Genomic DNA, 23,113 nt, shown 5'->3' on the forward strand with positions numbered 1-23,113 from the left:
CTAGCCAATCAATTGAAGAGGGGAGTTGACCTCACTCAACTGCGACTCATGGCTGTTGTGTTCATAGATATACATAGCATTGGATCCAGCACTGGCTGCTGGATCGTAGGTCAACGTCACCTCCATATTGGTCAGGGCAAGACGCTCAGCCGAAATCCGAAAGAGTGCGTATCGGTATGTGTGTGTAGTATGAATACAATCCCACATTGTCATGTGACCTTCGACTTCATCATAAACACTAAAATCTTAAAGGGACCACCAGATTAAAGCAACCGCAGTAACGGCGAAACACACATCAGGAAAGTTAACTGAATTAGCAATGTAATGTGGGCGGGGTTAACAGACTGAGGTAAATTCATTACTGTTAGCTTGGGCATGATGGAGATCACAAAAAAGGTTTCAAATGCTGTGACAACTGTTTTCTTGTTTAAACCTTCAACAAGTTAACAATTTATTCAGGTATTGTTAAATAAGTCGTGTTTAACCTAGGTTACACATGTATCGTTACATTATGGGATTTTTTACTCGCGTTGTTTCCATCGGTTGCATACTGCAAAATCTCGGTGGAAGCAGTACACCATCCGGGTATTTCTCACCTACTGACAATTCGGATATACTACCTGTCAGGCGTATTGCTTTTCGCCTACTGTGTACTAGGGTAGTATGCCATTTCGGACAAAGCCGAAGAGAATGGAACAAACAGTGTACCGTGACCGCCCCTTTATACCGCAGCACTGCTGAATGCTGGAATCTGATTGGTCAGAAAGTGTGCATTATTTTTGAATAACAGCACATGTAGTCCCGGCTGTAACATAAACGATAGGTTTATATTAATGCATTCATTCTAATATTGTTTCTATAGTAACAGCTCATACGCAGAGACTTCTATGGCAGCCATTCCAAATAATCTAAGATTGATAATAAACATAAACATATTCACAAATTCATTTGTTGTTTAAGAAAGTAATTATTATGATTGTTGTTGTGGTGAAGCTTTTTGTTAGCAGACATTTATTTAACATTTATGTTAGAAGTCTCGGTCAAAAGTTCTCTCAGACTTGGTTACATTTTCCTTTTTTCTCCATATTCTTGGTAAAATGACAGGCTACTCTTTGTGTGTGTGTGTGTGTGAGAGAGAGAGAGGGAGAGGGAGAGAGGGAGGGGCTGATGAGGGAACAGCGGTTTATCCCAGCTATAAAGTACTAACTTGTCTCTTGGACAATCTCACAACATTAAATCTAACTATAAACACTTAAAATATTGTAATCTTTGGCAAATTGCTGTGGTATAAGAGGAATAACACACTCCAGACTGTGCTGTCATACAAAAATAATGCACTGCGTATAAGTGCTTATGCCTTGTGCTGGTCTCAACCCCACTGACCACCTTTTGGGATGAACTGGAACAGACCAGGCCACCTCACCCAACATCACTGCCCGGCCTCACTAATGCTCTTGTGGCTGAATGAGCATAAATCCCCACAGCCACGCTCCAAAATCTAGTGGAACACCTTCCCAGAATAACAGCAAAGGGAGACTATATCTATAATGGGATGTTTAACAAGCACATACGGGTGTGATAGTCAGGTGTCCACAATGTTAGTTGAACCAAACATTATATCAAAGAATATCTGAAATAAAATATTGTATCAATTATTTGTATCAGTCATTTAACAAATATGTCTTTATTTGCAATCAGTTGGCTACTATTGTTTAAATCTGTCTGAGCACAATTAAATAAAGTCACACCTTAAAATGTCACAGCTTGTATTATATATTCTATTACATACTAAGCCGACTGTACAGGGCAGGCATATTTCTCAGGGGAGAGAAAAATGAGTGTTATACTGTGTCAATGTCATATTGTTTAGATCTTGCTGTACTATTATGATGTACAATCAAATTGCCCATGGGGACTAAAGATCCATTAGAGCACATTATTTTCAATATCTTTTCATTTTAAAGTAATTTTAAACGCAGATGTTTATATGATAACACACTGCAGAACAGGTGGGTCACTAGAGATCAGTTGCATTTGTCATAATGTGCTGATGACAGTCTAAAAGCACATTGTTTGCGCACCTGGAAAAAGGGAGCTGTGTGCTGTAGATTACTAGGAACATATGAAGCTGAGAATCTAAAAAAGATATACATTGTTCGTGACTATGCTAACATTTACCATGGCTTTATAGTTTTGTTGATTTGCTGTTTCTTCTCCAGCTTCAAGATGTTCACAAACAGTAGACATGAGAATAGAGACTAAAAGAGATCAATTACTATGCAGAGCCATGTCCTGCTCATTCTTTCACAATATAAGGAAACAGAAGAGCCATAATGGTTTAGGTTGTAAAAGGAAGACAAGATTATTTAATATTTCATATCAGAGCAAAGTGACTGGAAAATTCTTATCTGAGAGTGCTTTGTGTATTTAATTGAGACTGACTGATGTTCTTAGCTTGACACTAATGTTGTGAAGGCAGAGCAGTAGAAAAAGCCCATATTCACACAGGCTATAGATGGGTCCATAGATTGAGAAATTATTTGTAGAGATACAGTCAGGTCCAAAAGTATGTGGACAGTGACACAATTTTCATCATTTTGCCTCTGCACACCACCACAGTGGATGATGTGAAATGAAATGAAGCAACCAAGATGAGATTGAAGTGCAGACTTTCAGCTTTAATTCAAGGGGTTTAACAAAAATATTGCTTTAACGGTTTAGGAATTACAACCATCTTTGTGTTGTAAAAGTGCTATTGGTACTTAGCAAGGAAGTGGGAAAACAAATTGGAAAACTCCTCCTGTACCCGATGGAAACCGCCATGGCAGTCTTCTAATCAGTCGATGAGCCATGCTTACATATTTAACTTTCCCATTTGTATGCTATGGCCTATGGAAAAGACCACTAGCCTCTTGATCTTGGGTAAACAACTGGTTTGTCGCTCCCATGATGTTTCCTCAGTCCTACAAGAAAAAATGTGTCTTCCAGACATAGACTCAAATGTGCTATTCATTGCCTCCCTCAGATTCATGCCATGGATGATTACACAATCATCAAGAATAGCGCTTATTTCATTTCTTTGTCTTTCTCATCCCATGAGCTGTACGTCCTCTGTGTCTTCCTCTGGCTCTTTCCTTCTATGGTCTTACTTGTTCCATTGTTTGTTCCAGCCCCCCCAAAACCAGTATGTGACTGTGTAATTGAGACAATAAGGAAGACTGACTGGATAATTATAGTGAATTGTGTTTACACAGGTGAGGATTTTTTTCTCTCTCTCTCTCACTCTCGTTACCACATGTGAGTTTAATGGGACTTTTTTGTTAATTCAACCACAGTGTTTATTCAAATCCAAATTGTATTGCTTTCCTAATCGGACTTCTTATTTTAATTAGAGTTTTTGGGGTTTTTGACACGCTTTTTTATTGGGTCTTCATGGCAGTTAGATACACTGTATAGCTTTGTTTTTGAAGAATGGACTGTAACTTGTGAGTGATAATGAGTGTAATTTTTTTTCTAGTGTGTGTAAGATTTTGAATTAAGTGATAGTGTTGTGGTTCTAAATTTTTTTGTAAGCAAAACTCAGGTAAGGTAGCAGTAGTTGAACTACAATCATGACATCATAATTTGACTAGACTATAGCAGCAAAAAAAAAAAAAAGGTCCTCCCATGTTCCTTGCATTAATCATCTATTTTAGAACTGAAGTGTGGCATTCACTCAAGATCAATTCGTAACACACATTTTAACCATCCCTCATGATGATCTCCTGATAAATGTGCGGCTTTCTTTGCTAAATGCATCTTTCTTGTAAGAGAGTCTGATGTCTGGAACTGTGCATGTTTCTTATCTCGCCTTTTTTTGACTGGTGGAAAGACCCTTCCTCATGTTCTATGGACAGCTTAGGAAGGAAATAGGAAGTAAGTCATTCTTTCCGTTCTGAACCCAAGGCATGTTGGAGTCATCTGTGTGAATGAGAAGAGGCTACTGTGTGTAAAGCACAAGAGGGTTGGCTGTGAGTGTGTATCCCAGGGTGAGGGGGCTCAGGGGCACAAGGGCAAGACATTTAAGTTCCCATTTACACAAGAGATCCTTACAAGAACAAGTCAACTGGGCACTGGAAACTGGGAACTTGCACCAACACCCAAATCTTTAGACTGTTTCCATGGAGATTTTATAAAGTCACACATAACTATGAAAGGATCTCACCTCAAGGCTTTCAAATGTTTGAGGCCTCTTTTTATAAGACTGATGCAAAACAAATGCAGTTGGTCATTTGAACAACTTTCTGATCATCAAGAAGTGACATTTCCTCCGCGTATGGCACAAGTTTACTACTGAGTACCAAGATAAAAGAAATATCCTTGGGAAGGCAAATTTTCACAGACCAAAATATCGGCCCACGGGAATCCAAGTTTCAACATATCAATATTTTCTTTAGTTTGACTCTCTCCGTATCAGGCTTTTCCATGTTCACAAGAGTTGCTCTTGGCTGGAGTGCATGGGTTTATGTGGTATTTGAGGTCAAAGCCAGAGCTGACACCAGACTGCACACCAGCATTTTTGTCTGTTGACAGTTTGTGTTTTCCCACAGAAGCTTCTACACAACTGATTTACCCTAAACACTTCCCTTTGCTTCTAGATTCTGGTCAATATTAGTCCTTCTCTTTTTGTTTTTGGCACATTGACAAAGTCAACATAGCTCATTTAAAGCAAGGATCTAGGAAATCTCACAGTCTACAGTAGACCAATGACTAAACAAGTTGACTTGCAACAAGTAGTTCATCATCTTACATATACAGTACAACAGCTGAGCTACAGTAGGTCAAGTTAAAGAATATGGGCAAAGGATACAATGATATTTTCAGCAAAACTATACTGTATAAGTCACATACAGGTAGAACCTAATTACTGGGGTAATAATTACAGATTTGAGTGCTACTTATAAGGTTATATAGGTGATACACATGCAAAACACACATTTTTTGCATAATACCAATTTCTAAAAGGTGCCTCCATTTAACTATTTATGTATGAAGAATATTTCATTGTGAAAGTCATATTTTGGACAGTGTCTTTCACAAATAATCAATCCTCTGAGAGCTTTTGTATTGTTACAACCTGGAACGGAAATGGACTTAATTAGATTTTTGCTATTTAATTTACACAATAGGGCTAAGGTTTGAAGGAGCAAAACATTTTTAATTGTGACATAAAGGTGTATTAACACACTGGAATCGGAGGAGTAAATTAAGAAACTCAGGTGGTTGTGACATGACTTGATATTTGTGTAAATTTCATCAGCTTGACTCACTCTGATTTCAGACTATTTCATAGTGTTATTTTAAGGACTAACTAAGCTACAATAATATGTAAAAATAAATAAATAAATTAATTAATTAATTAATTAATTAGTTAGTTAGTTAGTTAGTTAAGAAGAAGAAGAAGAAGAAATGTGTCACGATTGTTTGTATTTAAACATGGTTTCAGACCCCATAAAACTGTAAGCAGTTGTTTTGAACAGTCCAGAAATCTTGTGAACACACCCATTATCCACACAGGCTGCTTAGGTGTTCATTCAGTCCCTTGTCATTATGAGACTGGAGTACTGCAACTCACTCCTGGCAAGTCTGCCTCTGAACACCATTCAACCTCTGCAACAGATCCGGAATGCAGCTGCACGACTTGTTTTCAACCTTCCTAAGTTCTCCCACACCACCTCATTGCTACGCTTCCTGTAGCTGCCTGCATCAGATTAAAACACTACAAAGCCCAAAAACAGACCAGCACCCACTTTTCCTCAAAGCACTTATCACACCCTGCACTGCACCACAATCTCTCCGATACTTCAGCACTGCTCGACTGGTGCCACCATCTCTCAGGGTACATGGAAGGCATGCATCAAGACTCTTCTGTGTTCTGACACTGGTGGTGGAATGAACTTTCCCTAGATGTCTGAACAGCTGAGTCACTGTCAGTCTTCAAACAACGTCTAAAGACCTGTCTCTTCCTGAAGTACACAAATTAGCAATTTAATTTAAATAAATAAGTAAATAAATAAAAAAATTATTGTCTGTGTGCTTTTCCTACTATATTTCCTCCCCAAAATAGTTTTTAGACTGATGGTATTCTTAGACCTAGTGAACCAGTATCAGGATGTATTTATTGATAGAGACTTCAAAGCACTTCTGTAAGTCTCTCTGAGTAAATGTACATAAATGTAAATGTACTGTGACATTTTGTCACTTTGGGTATACAAATTCCATCTATCCATTTTTGTGCCATTTATCATGCATAGGGTCACGAGCCTGGAGCCTATCCCAGGGGAAAACCCTGGGTTGCCAATCCATAGGAGGCACAACTGCACACACACACACACTCTCTCTCACACACTACAGACAATTTAGAGATGCCAATCAGCCTACAGCCATGTATTTGGAATGGCGGGAGGAAAGTGGAGTACCTGGAGGAAACCCCCAAAGCACAGGGAGAACATGCAAAGTCCACACACACAAGTCATTGGCAGGATGCAAACCCCCAACCTGGATGTGGGAGGCAAACATGCTAAGCATTATACATGCATAAACATGCTAACCAATACACAAATTTTTAATTGCAATTTTGTAACTACAGTCAAACAGATAAATAAAAGGCTAAAACTGTCCCTAGTCAAGAGAGAAAAAAGCAGGGCTATTTGCATGCATCCAATGATTAGACATGAAGTGCATAGTCTTCACCTAGTGTAATCACTTGATCACAGCTGACCACTCCTTTCACATTTCCAAAACAAAGGCTACTCCTGGAATAATGTCAAAGAGAAGCAAAATCATGCTCTGCAACAAAAACATGGTCTTTATCACAACGCAGTATAACAATCATACCCATTTACAGATATTCCAGTGAATGGACTGACCAACCCAATATTCACCTGAAACCTGTTCTTCATCATAACACATTGTATCAATGAACTCTAATCTAAACAAAACATTTGTGCATTTCCCATCTTAACCATGTTAAACACAAATAATGTGTTTATCATGAAATGGCCTGTATCATTACCGGCAAATAAAAACCTTACTTAACTTGTACATAATACATAAGGAAGGTGTATGCAGATAACATTGAAAGAATTCATGATTTAGCTCAATCAGGGAAAATGAGTATTTTAAGCAGAAAAGAAGACATTTGTTATATTCACACCTCCCAGGATCCTGATTTTTTTTGGAAAAATTGTTCAAGCTCTGTCAGATTGGATGGAGACCACTGGTGAACAGCAATTTTCAAGTCTCTTGCCGACTTGAACAGGTTTTCTTCTAGGATTGCCCTGTATTTGGCTCCATCCACTTTGCCCTCAGCTCTGACCAGTTTCACAACATGAAGCTACCACCACCTCTTACTCATCTCTTACTCTTACTCATCTCCCACGTGAGTTTAAAAGATTATGGTGACAGAAAAGCTTCTCTAGAGTGAGGCCATAGAAAATGTTTTCTATGTTCTTTAAAGAGCCCTTTAATACATAATTTCAGAGGTCTGTTATGTCCTGTGAAAACCTGGGGATTTGTATTGTAGGGACTGACTATAATAGATTTAGAAAAACCCGCACACAGATAACATTTTCTTTGCCTCCGAAGATTAGCCTAATTAACAAAGTAGTTGTCTTCCCCAAAACACTTTTCTATGAGTATTGTATTCTTTTACTTAAAAAAAACAAAAACAAACAAACATTCTATTATACAATTTCTGTAAGGTTTATACATTATTAAACTAGGATCTTAAATGTACTGTGAATAAATAAGTAAATACTTATTTACTTATAAAAGATTATTATCAAATCTTATATCTTATATTACATAGAATTTTTTTTTAACTGAACCAAAAGCCTTTTAAGGTATTTAAATGTAATTCTCTTTTGATGGCTTTCTTTCTTAGTGTCTATAAAGGAAAGCTTTGCATAAAATTTCAGCAAGGACATGTTTGGGGGGGGGGGGGGGGGGGGGGGCTGTATTTTTTTGCAGATTTAACTTTGAAGCATTGGTTAGCTTTAAAAGTTGTAGGAATATTCCATACTTTAAAAGGCAATCATTTATTTATTTATTTGCATAATATATTCAACAATTAAAATCTATAAAATTACATCTATAGAATGGTGTGTCATAAATGATATGAATACTGTATTCTGAATATGAAAACAGCCATGGTCTTATCCGTAATCTTATCCAGATAAGGTCAGTTTGGCTGCAGGATTTCATCCCACCCAAGAAGGATAAAAAATATTTATTTGAAGACCAAGCTCAGTTAATTTAATGTGTGGAATTAGGTGTGGCTCCTGTTTAAGTGGAATGAAAACGTTTAGATTTAGATAAAGTGCTTGTGGCCAACATTTCCCCACAGTGAGACATTTAGCTTGTCGTCACAAACAAAACACTTTTACCACCTCCTTACAAAGTAAGTGTGTGTGTGGGTGTGTGTGTGTGTGTGTGTGTGTGATAAGGGAGAGAGAGCGCGCGAGAGAGATGTTTATTTTGAGTAGAGATCACACATTTGAAAGCACCTTTTGCTTTTGCAGATTTGCTGCTTTACATCAATGTAAAGGGGATGATATGCCCTCTAGTGGCGCATATTATAAAGGCAAGATTAGTTTATTACACAACGACAATGCGTTTATAATATTTATACAATTTCCATAATTTCATTGTCACTTTGACCAGCATGAAAAAAAAATCTATGTACACCATTAATTTTCAAATGACTGCAATTTTCACCCAAATGCATGTGTAGGCCTATTATTTAATATCCATCCATCCATCCATCCATCCATGTTCTATACCGCTTTATCCTTTTCAGGGTCACGGGGAAACCTGGAGCCTATCCCAGGGAGCATCGGACACAAGGCTATTATTTAATATATAGTGCATTTTATTTTATATTACTGTTTCTGACTGTTTTATGATTGTCTTTGTGATCATAACAACAACAAATACACTCCTAATTTTAAGCTCAATATTAACCCTCCTATTATGTTAATAGGTTAAAAAAAATTAATGTAAAAAATAAAAAAAAAGTTGCATCCATTATGTTATGGGTCAAAATGACTTCCACAATTTAAATACACACAAAAACAGCAAAGAACAGCTTAAAACAGTAAACCTTTATTATGGTTTGCCCGAGACAAGCCATAAGAAGAAATATTTACATATAAGTTCATGACTTTAAATGAGGAAAGTCAAAAAATTTCAAAGAGAAAAAGAGAGATGAACCAGTTTTTCAAACATCACCAATGTGGAAATAGGTCAAACTGACCCATAACATAATAGGAGGGTTAACCAAACACAGCTCTCGGCTCGTGTGACGTCAGATACGCGTCACCCACAGTTCTGCGCAATATTTACGCTAGACTTTGCGCACTATTATCGCAGACTTGGTGCGTGTTAACGCTGCAAAAACAACATGGCGGTTTGTAATAGCAGGCAGCTAATGGCTAAGTGAAAACGAAACAGTCTGGATCTATCTACAAAGTATATTGTAGTTCCGAGGCTTGGTTTGATTAGATAAAGAAAAGAAAAGGCGTTTCTTGCTTACTGTAGAGTGCACTGGAAACAAGGCAGCAGTAAGGAGCCTTCACGCTTTGGACTTCACGCTGGCTAACGTGTGAGCAATGTATGCCTGTTCAAATGTAAACATCCGGCTGCTGCTCCGCGCATGTATGTGTCGTGTAAAGCAGCTTGTTTTCAATTTTAAATCTCTACCGCCACCTGATTAATCAGTAGTTATCGGTGTAAGCCTGGTTTGCTTGGATTATATTGTCCGGAGATATTTTATATAACACGTTGGGTTTAAGTTCCAGAGATAACCCAGTCTGGAAGTTTGCTGTTGCTAGTTAGTCTGGATTTGTATCTGACCTTTGGCTTCGTGCAAGCTGCCACACTTCTGATCAATATGTTCATACAGTGGAGATTAAAATGTGGAGCAGAAATGTTCAAGGATGATTTCCAAGTGATTTTACTCGAGTGAAGTGAACTGACTGCAGTTATCATCATCCTACTATGGGTTTGCTTCACTTTGTCTTCAGCGCTCTTGGAAAGTGCATTGACCTCATAAGCCTGCTTTTGGACATAAATTTCATGATTGTCAACTCACTAGTCCGGTTGTTTGCAGCGCTCATGCACCTGATCAGCAGTTTACCCATGCTGCTCAATAGTGCCCTGTTGGAGTGTGTGGATCTCTCTCTGTTCTACATGATCACCATGATGGATGGCATGACTGTTGTGACCCACAATGTGATCGGAGGCTGGATGCAGCTTCTCAGTGGATTGCTTGAAAGCTGTAAAATGATGGGCTACCTTTCTACGCATTTACTACTGCGCACCAAAGAGCTTCTGCATCGTGGCCTGCTCTCAGGACAAGGCTTTCTGCGGCAGATCTGCGAGTGTTTCAGCATTGTGTTTAGCCTTTTGCTTTACTTTATCAACACCATCGTCAATCTCCTACTCATAGGAACTCAGAACCTGTATGCTGTGCTGCTCAGCATGGTCGAAGCTATATCCAGCCCTTTACAGAAAGCTCTTGAGCTGGCCTTGACTGCCCTTACCTTCTTCTACAGCTCCTTGGTGGGCACCTCGCTTCTACTCTGGACGCCATGCAGACTTGCTGTGGAGCTTCTGAGCTCTCTAGGCCACCTTTTGATCAGTGTCTTCTTGCTAAACTCTTATGGGCTGCTGCTGACAGTAGCCATAATCATAAGTGCCACCGTCTACCTGAATCCCGCTCTGTGTCAGAGAGGAGTCCGGCGAATAATCGACCATGTTAACGCAGCGCCCACTTTGCAGCGGCTCCAGAGAACACGACAGCGTTTGTACTTGCTGGAAAGACACTTGTGGCAGGGCATAGTCTGGGTGCACAGTCGGCTTGGTCTTTGGATGACGTTTGTAGGAAGGGGGACTCTAAGAACAGGAGATGGGATGGTTCAGCAAGTCAACACAGAGCAAGAGCCTAACGACGTGCCTGAAAGAGCGGAAATGAGGGATGACGATGCTGTAGACGAGCCCCAGGCACTGCCGCCAGCTCCTGACCCTTCAGACCAGACGCACGCTAGTTGCAGCTCTCACAGACCCCTGCGGAAAATGGCGTCTGAGGAGAGCTGCAAAGCCCGCCCTTCTGAGAAGCTGCTCACACTCCTTCAGGAGCAGGAGGAGAGAAAGAAGTGCGTCATCTGCCAGGACAGCACCAAGACTGTTGTGCTTCTGCCCTGCCGCCACTTGTGCTTATGCAGAGACTGTACCAACATCTTGCTGCGCCAACCCATCTACCAACACAACTGCCCACTGTGTCGCCACATGATCCTCCAGACCATGGACGTATATCTCTGAAAAAAATTTTTTTAATTAACACGTCGATGAATCTCAGGTTAACAAAGCACGGCTATTTTCCCCATCGTGAGCTGCGTTAGTCAGTAAAGCTGTGCGTAATTTCGTCGTCCGTTCCACTGTGCGGAAACTTTTGCTACTTTCGACTGTAAATACATATGAATGTTCTTTTGTATGTTTTTTTTTTTCTTCTTCTTCTTCCCACAATTTAGCTTTTGTATTGATGCACACTAAAGTTTTATACTGGATTGTTGAATACATGATTGTAAGTTTTACTTGGGAGTTAGAACTGCAAAGATTATATCATTTTATTGCAATCCAAAACAATGTATGCACTATCCAGTGGCCTAAACGTGAGCTGTTATTAGGCACATATTTTGTGATGCAGTACTCTAGCCTTATAATGTGAATGACTTGTTATTGCCTGACTGATTCCATTTGTTGAACTGGTTTATCGATTTGCTCCGAGTGCTTTTTGCGGAACACGTTGTTCTACTATTCCTGGAAGTCATCTTTTTTTTTTCAGGTCTCGTGTTAAAAATAGTTGATATCCGAGCTGTTTCGTTAATCCACTTTAGACATTGATGTCTTGATTTTAGTGTAAATTTGTGTCCTTGGATAAATGCTGTTGATTTGTGCGATTATGAAATTCCGACATCAGAAATGCTAAGGCTGTCGTGTTATTTTATTAGACAAGATCATATTAAAGTCTTAAGAAACACATTCCTGATGAAAGACTTAAGCAAATGAGTCTTGACCAAATCAATCCTGAACCAGATTATGTTTTTCGTCAGTTATACAATAAATACAGTCTGCATATTTACTATTTAAAACTGAAACAGAATATAATCAGGGACATATCCCAAGCTTTAACACCAATGTTCTGTGTTTACACATGCTTACAGTATTACGCCATTATTGCTATCATTGTTGAGTGTGATTCACTGCATTCTGTTGTTGTGGGCAGAGTAACCAACCAGACATTAACCAAATACGGAAGGTTAAACTGTGGTCTGTCAATTTTTTTAAAAAATCCAGTTCAGGTTAGTGTATGCAGTTTTCTTTTCTTCATTAGATGTGTGTGCAATTGACTGTGATGGAGACTGGGGCCACCACAGAAGAAGACTTTAACTAGTAAGATGCTTAATAAAGTGACAAGTTACGTGGTGTTCAAACTGATTAATCCTTTAAATGTTGCTCTTAAAGAAGTCGTCTGAACAATACGATGTAGCAGCCAAGTTTGTATTAGCGATTGATCAGAGTCTAAATGGACACCACTTACTGATCTGTGGTGTAAACTGAATCATGAAAACTGTGACGAAAAATGTTCGTCGACGAGCTTTTTTTCCATGACTGAGAAAAGACGTCGTTAAAGTGTGACTATATTAACATGCAACATTGCTGATGAAAAAAGACTTTACCAAATTATCTCTTTATTTTTGTCGACAGAAAAGAGGAAACAAAATATTTTATATATATATATATATATATATATATATATATATATATATATATATATATATATATATATATATATATATATATATATATATATATATATATATATATTTTTTTTATTTTTTATTTTTTTTTTACTAAATTACAATCCAAATATCCTGTCCATTGGATGGCACGAGCGGTAGTTTCCTTTCCTGTGCAGCACGTGACATATCAGGACTAAGCAAGCACAGTGGGGGGGACTAGCTTTCAAGCTAACATCTGTTTTGGCTAGACTAGACTAGATTGACTGAAATGTTAATCAATAATAATCTTGTCACTAAAAATGTCTACAGTTTTAACTGACTAAAACTAGACTAAAATACTTTTAGTAAATAATTTTCTTTGCCCAGACATTTAGTCAACTAAAACCTGACTAAAAAAACAGGGTAAGGTTGACTATATATGATAAAAAGTATCAAGGACATTTGACACAAGAATAAAGACTAAATAAAAAAAAAAATAGCTGGCAAAATGAAACTACCGATCTGCTGAAATTGCTGAGTGTGTGTATTCTTTCATAGGGTTTTTCTGCTTGCAATGTTTTGAACTATCTATGGTGTATTTACGGCTGGATGTCAGCAGTGGTGGGGAAGCTTTTTATAATTGAGAGCCTTAAAGACATTACATTAAACACATTACACTGAAAGACATTATATTAAAATATTAAAATATTTCTGATATGCTTAGTGATTCTGTTGCAACTTTGTTGGTTAGTAGTGTATTTTCATTATTCTCGTGAGAAGTTAGCGGATGTTTGTTACGCTGACGTCACAGGGGGACATTTGCAATGGCATTTAATAGAAGACAAATTTCAAACATAAGGGTCATGTTTCTCTGTTAGCTCCTAAATGGAGAGAAAGAATTGCATCATCTGCAGGTTAGCACCAAGATCGTTGTGCTTCTGCCCTGCTGCCACTTATGCCGGGGGTTCACAATCTCTTTGGGCAAACAACCGTAAATATATGGGCATTATGAATTTTCTACAACCTCCAAGCTTTGACCATCCTACTTTTATTTTTTTTTATTCCAGATTTATAATTTAGGGATACTGAAACGTGAAGATTTTTAGCAAAAATGCTTGATTTTGCTGCGGCTTTTAAAAAAAATTTCTGATGCCATTTGTGGAGGGTTTTTTTTCTCGCAGAAAACGACTTGAATTGGCGAAATTGCAATTGAACAGAACTGTTTTGCACTGTCTTTCGCTGTGAAGTTTGTTGGTAAATGAGACTTTTTAGCTGTACTCATGTTCAATACACATGAATCGAAGATGGCTTTGGCTGAATGTGTGTTGTGATGACGTCACATGGCGCGTCTTGGCTCAAATCTGTGGAAAATCTGTTCATTTGAAAAATTGTAAGTTCCTGCAAATAATGCAGAGTTTTCTTGATTTTGCATTCATTTCTGCAGTTGTAAAATCCTGGAGGGACTGTTATGTAAGTAGAATAAGTAACTAAAAAGAAAAAAGGGATATTCATTGCACTGTATTACCAGTCTACTGGGGAGTGTTGTGTTGTTCTAGGAAAGTAATCCATGTGGGAGTGGTGTGTTGTGGCCCCGTTGTGAAGCAGAGGAGACTGGTTTATGCTTGACCGTGCATACAGAACAAGTGTCAATGCATGTGGCATTGTTCACACACTCATCCGTGTATCTTATGAACATATAAAGGATTAAATGCGACATCCACTATAGTTGGAGCTATATCAGAGCCAAACATCCCTGTTTAGATTTCTTAGTCGAACTGTACACAGCGATGTTCAACACTCTAAAGAGCTTTGTCTCTCTGAAAACTTTCCACTGTCGTCATGATTATCAATGGGCTGCATTTCCAATAGAAAACTCTGCCCTTAAATTCAAAAGTATTTACTAATCTAGAAAATCCACAAAACTGGTACACAAGACGGACATTTTGGTCGATTTGAAGGCTACGCCAGAGTTTTTAAAATTCAAACACTAACTGTAATAGGAAAGTGGGTTATAGTGTTTGTACTTTAACAGTCTAGAATAGTACATTTTTTGAGACACAACCCTAGTTTGTTTAGCAGAGGCAGCTTGATGAGGAAATTGGTTAGTTTTTATTGATGAACACACACTTAGTGCAGCATGACAGGATAGTGAAAAAAAACCCTGACACATATACAGGGACAGTATAATATAGGAGTGGCTGTTATGACCATTTTATATTGTGAATATTTCCACAAACTGTTTCTACAGAGTGATCGCATGTACGCTAATTAAACAGATTCTGTTAGTTGCCATGAAACCGCTCAGACAGGGCATCCTATGCTGTTTTATGACAGGAACAGACCAAGAAGTGTAGGGTATAATGCATAAAAAAATCAGCAAGACGTAAACTGTTTAGAGCTTTATTGCCGTTATAAGGATTTGGTAGTCAACACAAACTTGCAATGGGCCAGAGGTTATAAATGCATTTACTACTTTCTAAGTGTTAGGTGTGGTCAGAATTTTTTTAAAGATCTTTTTCAAATGAAAATATGAGATTTTTAGAGATGTCACCTATGTTCCCCTCGGAAACTATCAGGAAGGCAATTCCAATTTGTTTGTTTTTGCTGTAGACTGAAGACGTGAGTTTGAGATCAGAATATGAGAAGAGAGTTTAGGATTTCAGCTTTTATTTCCTGGTATTTATATGTAAATGTATTAAATGTCATAGAAAATTGCACATTTTGTATCAGACAACCCAATTTACTGTTAAAAAGGATAAGCCAACATGAAGATCAGAGAGCTGTCTATTTTGAAGCTGATCAATCACAGGCATTGCACAAACATTGGGCATAGCTAATACAACAATTTGGAATGTCCTGAAAAAGCGGCATGGCTTGGGTTTGCATGGCCTGGGTTTCTCCCTTCAGTCTCCTCTTCAGAAGGTGAAATGCTGCTCAATTGGGTTAAAGTCTGGTGGTTAACTTGGCCAGTCTAAACCCCTGATAAAGTCCTTTGTTGAGTTGGCAGTGTGTTTTGGATCATTGTCTTGCTGCATGATAAAGTTCCTCCTGATTAATTTGGCTGCATTTCTCTGTAAATTGGCAAACAAATTATTCCTCAAAACATAGCTGCTACCATCATGAGTTACATTATCAATAAAGATTAGTGGGCATGTTCCCCAAGCAGCCATGCAGGTCCAAGCAATGACACTAACACACCATGTTTCACAGATGCACTTGTATGTTTTAGATCATGAGCAGATCCTTTCTCCACACACCTCTTCATCACTTTGGTAGAAGTTAATCTTGGTTCCAGAATTTTTGTGGCTCATCTCTTTATTTCTTTGCAAATTCCAATCGGGCTTTCAGATTCTTAATGTTGATGAGAGGTTTGCATCTTGAGTTATGGCCTCTATATTTCTACTCTTCAAACGGTGGATTGTGATACCTTCACCCCTGTCCTGTGGAGGTTGTTGATGGTGTCACTGACTGTTGTTTTGGGGATTTTTTCACAGCTCTAATAATGTTTCTGACATCAGCTGTTACTTTCCTTGGCCGACCCATTCGGTGTCTGTTGTTCAGTACACCAATGGCTTCTTTCTTTTTCCGGACATTACAAATTGTACTGGATATGCCCAGTGTTTGTGCAGTGCCTCTGATTTTCCCCTCTTTTCTCAGCAAAATGGCTTGCTTTTCTCCCATAGATAGCTCTCAGATCTTCATGTTGTATTATCCTTTGTAACAGCAAATGTCTTCACAGGTGAAACTGAAGGCTAAAACCAAGAGTAGATGTTTACAGCTATTTATGGTTTAAACAATCAATCTAACAAGACACACATGGGTAACAAGAAACAGCAGTTACATGTTCCAATATTTTTGCTCGCATACAAATTGGGTGGTCTGATACAAAATGTGCTATGTTCTATTTCATTTAACACATTTAGATGTAAATACCTGGAAATAAAATCTTTTGATCTCAAACCCACATATCTTTGGTATATAGCACAAACATATGGATTGTCCTTGCTATTCCAATCATTTTGGAGGCAACTGTATGAACAACTCAAATATTTCTCTCTGTCAAAAACTTATGTAAAAATCTGCTGTTATAATGTACTCACCTCTGATTTGTGCTGTGATATCTAGTGTGTCCTAGTCAGTGAAGATATCAAAAATATTGGAACACAGGCTTTTTATTCTTCTCTCACCATCCCAAGGCCAGGACAATGTTTAAGTGATAAAATGTTGCAGGAATCTTAGTGGGGTTTCACAACTGAATGAATTTACAGTTAAACACAAGTACAGATCTTTAATGCAAGTAATATTAACAATAACATTTTCATAAGAAAATATTTTTATACAAAACCGAGACATACTGTAACCTCATACCCTCATTAATCTGATTCTCTAGCAGTGAGCTCACCCACAGCGTCATGACTGAGAATCAACGTCGGACAGATCCAAGAATTATTCGTGATGAGTATATGGGAGTTAAGAGTCTGATGTCAGACATTGTCAGACTGTTTAAACATGTAATGTCTGCTATAATTGATGAGCCATAATCTCAAGGGGTTAGAGCATTCATGGGCCTTGACCTCATGGAAATGAACTCGTCATTTCTTACATCTCTCTAGAAAAAAAAGTATTTAAAAAAAAAAAATGTTCCATACTTGCCCATGCCAGTAGTTCAAACAGAGAAGGAAGGGGATGGTGTGTGTTGGTGTGTGTGTGTGGCTTTGTGGGGTTGGACGACGGGCATACAGGTTATGGAGTGTAAAGCAGTAATGTTACAGCCTTGCCTGTAAATGGGTTTTAATAATGGCCTATGGCGAAGTCATTAAACTGAGGAACATCTGTGACTATGCATGAATGTGTATCCATTCCCAGTCTGGGCTTACAACCAAAGCAACACGCGGCTCGCTTTAAAGAGGCACTCGGTTCCTTTAAATGACTATAGAGTTCAACAAGCAATTTATAAAACTAAAACTAAATTAAAGAGAATGCATTCAATCTCACAGATTAACTTTATTGAAGTAATAATTCAAAGGTGCTCTGATATTGCTTTTATAATTGGTAGCAGAATAAATGAATCTATATTAAAACCAAACTAATGATATTTTTGCATCAGTTTATATAGTTGTGCAATTTTATGCTTTCACTGACAGAAATATTATATGCAAAAGCTACTGGTCTTTTATTTAACACTTTATTTATGGACAATTACATAATGTCCACTGAGGCTGAGCGAATAGTTAAAATAAAAAAATCAAACAGTGATCATCACTGGCCTTTGTTTATAACTGTTGCAATACAATGCACAAGAATAAAACTGCGAAAGTGGTTCCTTTTTGTTAGCAAGTGTGTACATCTGTTTTACTTTTCAGATTCCCTCACAACCTTCAAGATACTACTGTAGTTTGTATCACATCATGGAAAATAAATCTTCCAGCACTTATTTGCTTCCAAAGAATAAATACAAATGTTTCAAAAAAAAAAATCTTTGTAGTGCTTTGAGTATAGGCATTTTTAGGTAAAAGTCAAAAGTAGTATGTACCTTATATTTAAGCAAACACAGCAGAGTTTTTCCAATCAGAGTACACCAGGAAGCCAATGAAGGTGCTGTCTGTCTTCGGGCTAGAGTAAAAGCCTGTATACTCGCCCAGAGCCATCTGCACCCACACCTGATCACCAGGAATCAGGTGCAGCAGAGTGCCTCCGGACAATGAGGCTGGCTTGGACCAGTTGCCAAACATCTGGAAATAGGAGCCCATGGCATGTCCATTCTTCATCAGGTCAAACTGTAGGCTGGAGCGGTACACGGTGGCATGGACGGCAAAATAGTAAACACCTGGCACTCTGCATGTGAAGCGTCCAGTCTCTGTGTTGTAATCGCCCTGCTCATTCAAGATGATTTTGTCAAAGCGCACTGCATCCCCTGCTGCTAATGGCATGGTTTGGGATTCAGACAACTTGGCACTGAATGCTGACTTAGGAGCTACAGCACACTCTCCTGGAGTTCCCTTCTCGCCTTTCTCTCCTGGATCACCTCCGTCCCCGGTCAGGCCCCTCATGCCTGGTTCACCTGTGAGACATTAACACAGCGAGAGATGTCTTGAATTCTTTAGCTCACGTTAATCCCAGATAGAAGAAAAAATCCAGGCCAAATATTATTGTAGGCACCTAAGGGCCAGTTGTGACAATGGTAAGTGTATTGTGTCTCAATGGTAAAGAGCTTTAATGGTATTTTGTATCGAAATCAAGAATGGCTCAAACAGCATCTGGTGATTATGTCCTTTCAATTTTGGGTCAATTCCATGATTGTATGTGTTCCAGATAAAGTGAGCCAGGAATCATACAATTCATCACCCCTCCTGTCACAAAACACCTCATCCTCTTACTTCAGTATTAACTACAGAAAAAATGGTTCCTCTTGGTTTTTATTTATTTTTTTATTTTTTTATTATTGTTCATGGTTCTAACTTTCTAAAGGGATTTTACTTGGAACACTTCCTGACCAGTTAAAGGTGCTAGAGAGTACCATGCCACTGTTGGGCCTTTGAGCAAGGACTTTTAACCCTGACTACTCTGTTGCATCCTGTTTCAGTAATAAGCTTTGGGATATATGTGCATCAGCCAAATCAATAAATGTAAAAGTAATGTTTAATAATTATTCATAAATGTATTTTATTCATAATGAAATTATGTATCAATTCAATCTGATATTACTTTCCGATTAATTATGAATCATTTGTTATTATTTACAATATGTGCTATAACATACAACTATTATTATTATCATTCATTCATCCTGGGACAAGACACCAGGTCATTACAGGCCACTATTATTATTATTATTATTATTATTATTATTTTATTTTTTACTTATGTATGTATTTATTTATTATTATTGATTGTTTTGGCCTTCATTAAGCAAATTTACACATACCAGGCTCTCCACGATCTCCCCTTTGCCCTTTCTCCCCCAGCGGTGCATCCCGCCCATCTCTGCCATCTCTACCTGGTTGTCCTGGCCTGCCATGCAACCCTGGAGAACCTGGGGTACCTGGGCTGCCCATACACAGACTGTGAATCTTATTATCCTCAAGCGGATTTGAATAGTGTGTCAGCAAAACAAGAAGGAGGGGGAGCGTCCAGGACTGGAGAGGTGGCATTTCTTTGAGTCTGTCAATAGAGATACACAAAATGAGCATGAGAAAGACTGCCTTTGCCCAATATTCGCATTTAGTTAAGAGAGACTTGGAAGTCGTTCATTGATGATCTGAAAAGCACAGCACTTGGGTAGCAAATTATTATTTCCAACTCATTCGAAAAAGCATGCCAGGGGAAATTTGATGATGCTCCATAATGCTTGAAGTATGAGCTTGGCTTCAAGTGTAAAAGCACACAAAAAATGAAACAATAACAACCCTGTGTATTTTCAAATCCTCCCTCACATAAGGGAGGAGGAATGAAGTAGCACACTGATGTCTCTTGCAAGCAGTGAAGTGCACAGAGTCCCTGAAATCACTCCACAATCAGGCACTGAAAATGCATTGTCAGCAAAAGAACAAAGGATTCAATGATTGATGGAGTTTTTTTTATACTTCCCCAGGCTGCACACTTCTGAGACTTCACCCCGACTGTAAATCAGTGGGGGTTTCTGCATGACTTCTGCTTTTCAAACAGCTGGTTTAAGTAAAACTACGGAAAGTGCTGACTCATATTAACAAAACAGAGACCATCAAAGCATGCCTCAGAAAGCAGACAAGACCATACAAGCACAAAAAAATTATGTTTTAAGAAAAACAGACATGCAACACTTTTGTTTCTGATTGTTTGGTTCCAATAAAAGTTATTGCTATCTCAAGGCACAGTATTTGTGTGTGTTCTTGTCAAAACACAATAGGAATAGTGCTTGGAAATTGCTGTACAAACATTATTATAGCACAGCACTGCCAAGAGCAAGAACCACACAGAACCAAATTCATAACAAGCCTATAGCATGTCAGTGCACAAGACCATTGGTCAATTAGTATATCTGCATTGGATTAACTTTCCTGGTGCAATAGAGTAAAGATTATGAAAGATTGTGGAGCACTGCTCAGTTCTTTTTTATTTTATTTTATAGTGATCTTTGTCCGAGGATACAGAAACATCACTGTCTCAAAACCTGACAGAATAAAAAGATATACTGATATTGATTTGAAATAGCAGTAGTTTATCCCATCAAATGACTAATGACATGAATAAGTCAGACTTACGTCTGCATGACCCATGGTCTTTAGTTCATAAAGCATGAGTGCCTAAAAAATGGCTCATTCTTAAAAAAAGTTTTAGGTAGGTCATAAACACATCTGCCACTGTCAAATGCCTGCAAATACAACAATACAAATAAGAACTAACTTACCATTAATTCTTCAGAAGTTCACAGAAGTGACAGTTTCTGAGCAGAGTGAAACAAAAACAGTAGAGAGAGACTTTTGTGTCCCAGACTGGGGAGCCTGGGAAAAATTGAGTACTCTGACGCTTGAGAGAGGAAATAGGAATGCAAGCCAATTAGAGAAAGAGGGAGGGTAGGAGACAAGGGGAGAGAGAGAGAGAGAGAGAGAGAGAGAGAGAGAGAGAGAGAGAGAGAGAGAGAGAGAGAGAGAGAGAGAGAGAGAGAGAGAGAGAGAGAGAGAGAGAGAGAGAGAGAGAGAGAGAGAGAGAGAGAGAGAGAGAGAGAGAGAGAGAGAGAGAGAGAGAGAGATAAAATGTTTGGAAACGTCTGAAGGAATGGGAGAGACAAGAACAATGACCTATAAACTCTGTGAGCTGGAGTGCATGTGGACTGGAGTCTGAAGGGCTCAAACTGTATGATTAATTACTAAAGAATGAAGGCAGAGAAGATCAGTGTACTGTGATCACTAGGACAAACCAACTGCTCAGTCTAAAAAGAGGAGACGTGCAACAGAAGTAATTTGAACCAAATTATTTCCCCGTTTTTCATCAATCAGGGAAATATTTAAACCTGCTTGTTTACTATAAAAGATCTGTCTCTGTTACTGCTGCATTAAACTGCCAAAACAATCTTTCCATGTCTTTAATGTCTGGCTCACAGTTATTACTTTCTTAAGATCTGTGCTGGCATTTCTGTAAAGAGGGACATTTTGATATAAAACCACAAGGATATTGGCTTTTTCATTCATTTATTCAGCTGAAATTTCATGGATAGATGTGAAATTCTTCTGTGGAAAAAGTAAGTACACCCTTGGCCTCAGAAGCTTGTATTGCCCCTTTTAGCAGAAACAACTTCTTGTAGGCGTTTTGCATAATTGTCCTCTAGGCTTTCTGGAATTTTTGACCACAGTTCCATGCAAAATTCTTTCGTTTGCAAGATGTTTCAGGGTTTTCTTGCATGTATTGCCCGTTTCAAATCCCACCACAACATTTGACTGGGACTCAAATCATGACTAGGCCATTCCATAACCCTCCATTTCTTCTTTTTGAGCCATTCCTTAGTGGATTTGTTAGTGTGCTTAGGATCGTTGTCCTGTTGAAAGGTCCACTTTCGGTTTAACTTCAACTTTCGGACAGATGGCCTCACATTATCTCCAAGCACTCTTTGATATGATGCAGAATTCATAGTTGAATCAATGAATGCAAGCTGTCCAATCCCTGAGGCAGTGAAGCAACCCCAAACCATAACATTTCCACCACCGTGCTTCACAGTTAGTAGGAGGGGCGTCTCCTGAAAAGTTGTCTTTGGTCTGTGCCAGACATGTCTGCTGTTACTGTGGCTAAACAGCTCTATCTTTGATTCATCTGTCCAGAGCACATTATTACAAAAGGCCTGGTCTTTGCCTATATGCTCATTGGCAAACTGTAGTCTTACAAAGGCTTTTTCCTGGCACGCCTCCCATGCAGGTCAAATTTGTGCAATCTCTTTCTGATTGTAGAAGCATGCACTTTGACACCAACAGTTGCAAGACGTACTAGCAGATACTGTGATGAAATTTTGGGGTTCTTGGAGCCTTCTTTTTGCATCAGAGCCTTCTTTTTGCATCTGGGAAGACCAGACCTTGACAAATTGGCAGTCGTTTGAAATCTGCGCCATTTGTAGATTATTTTCCTTACAGTGGAATGATGTATTTCAAATTATTTGGAGATCTTTTTAAATCCCTTGCCAGACTATAGGCATCCACAACCTTTTTTCTGAAGGCTCTTTAGATCTTGGCATGATGACACCACACACCTCAATAATAAAGGGAACACCAGACACTAGATATGAGAACGAAATAACTAATACAGGTTCCACGTGCACTCCCTAAGCA

The 23,113-nt window shown here is 38.5% G+C and overlaps 2 protein-coding genes across 2 annotated transcripts; one reads left to right on the forward strand and one right to left on the reverse strand.

The window, feature by feature from the left end:
- Positions 1–9,400: 9,400 nt before the first annotated feature.
- Positions 9,401–12,533, forward strand: rnf26 (ring finger protein 26). Its single transcript, XM_017491695.3, has one exon. The coding sequence runs from the start codon at positions 10,039–10,041 to the stop codon at positions 11,359–11,361; it is 1,323 nt and encodes a 440-aa protein (XP_017347184.1). The 5' UTR covers positions 9,401–10,038; the 3' UTR covers positions 11,362–12,533.
- A 4,561-nt stretch (positions 12,534–17,094) lies between these two features.
- On the reverse strand, positions 17,095–21,396 carry c1qtnf5 (C1q and TNF related 5). Its single transcript, XM_017491595.3, has 3 exons — positions 21,208–21,396; positions 19,747–19,982; positions 17,095–18,882 (listed from the first exon to the last, which is right to left on the reverse strand). The coding sequence occupies exons 2-3, from the start codon at positions 19,970–19,972 to the stop codon at positions 18,362–18,364; spliced, it is 747 nt and encodes a 248-aa protein (XP_017347084.1). The 5' UTR covers positions 19,973–19,982; positions 21,208–21,396; the 3' UTR covers positions 17,095–18,361.
- Between the last annotated feature and the right edge of the window lie 1,717 nt (positions 21,397–23,113).

The sequence above is a fragment of the Ictalurus punctatus genome, chromosome 17 (genome assembly GCF_001660625.3).
Source record: "Ictalurus punctatus breed USDA103 chromosome 17, Coco_2.0, whole genome shotgun sequence".
Classification (NCBI taxonomy): domain Eukaryota; kingdom Metazoa; phylum Chordata; class Actinopteri; order Siluriformes; family Ictaluridae; genus Ictalurus; species Ictalurus punctatus.

Coding starts and splice junctions, on each gene's coding strand:
- rnf26 (XM_017491695.3), top strand. CDS start 10,039: ATGGGTTTGCTTCACTTTGTCTTCAGCGCTCTTGGAAAGTGCATTGAC.
- c1qtnf5 (XM_017491595.3), bottom strand. CDS start 19,972: ATGCCACCTCTCCAGTCCTGGACGCTCCCCCTCCTTCTTGTTTTGCTG. Junction 18,883..19,746: donor GGGAGATCGTGGAGAGCCTG/GTATGTGTAAAT, acceptor AATGTCTCACAG/GTGAACCAGGCATGAGGGGC.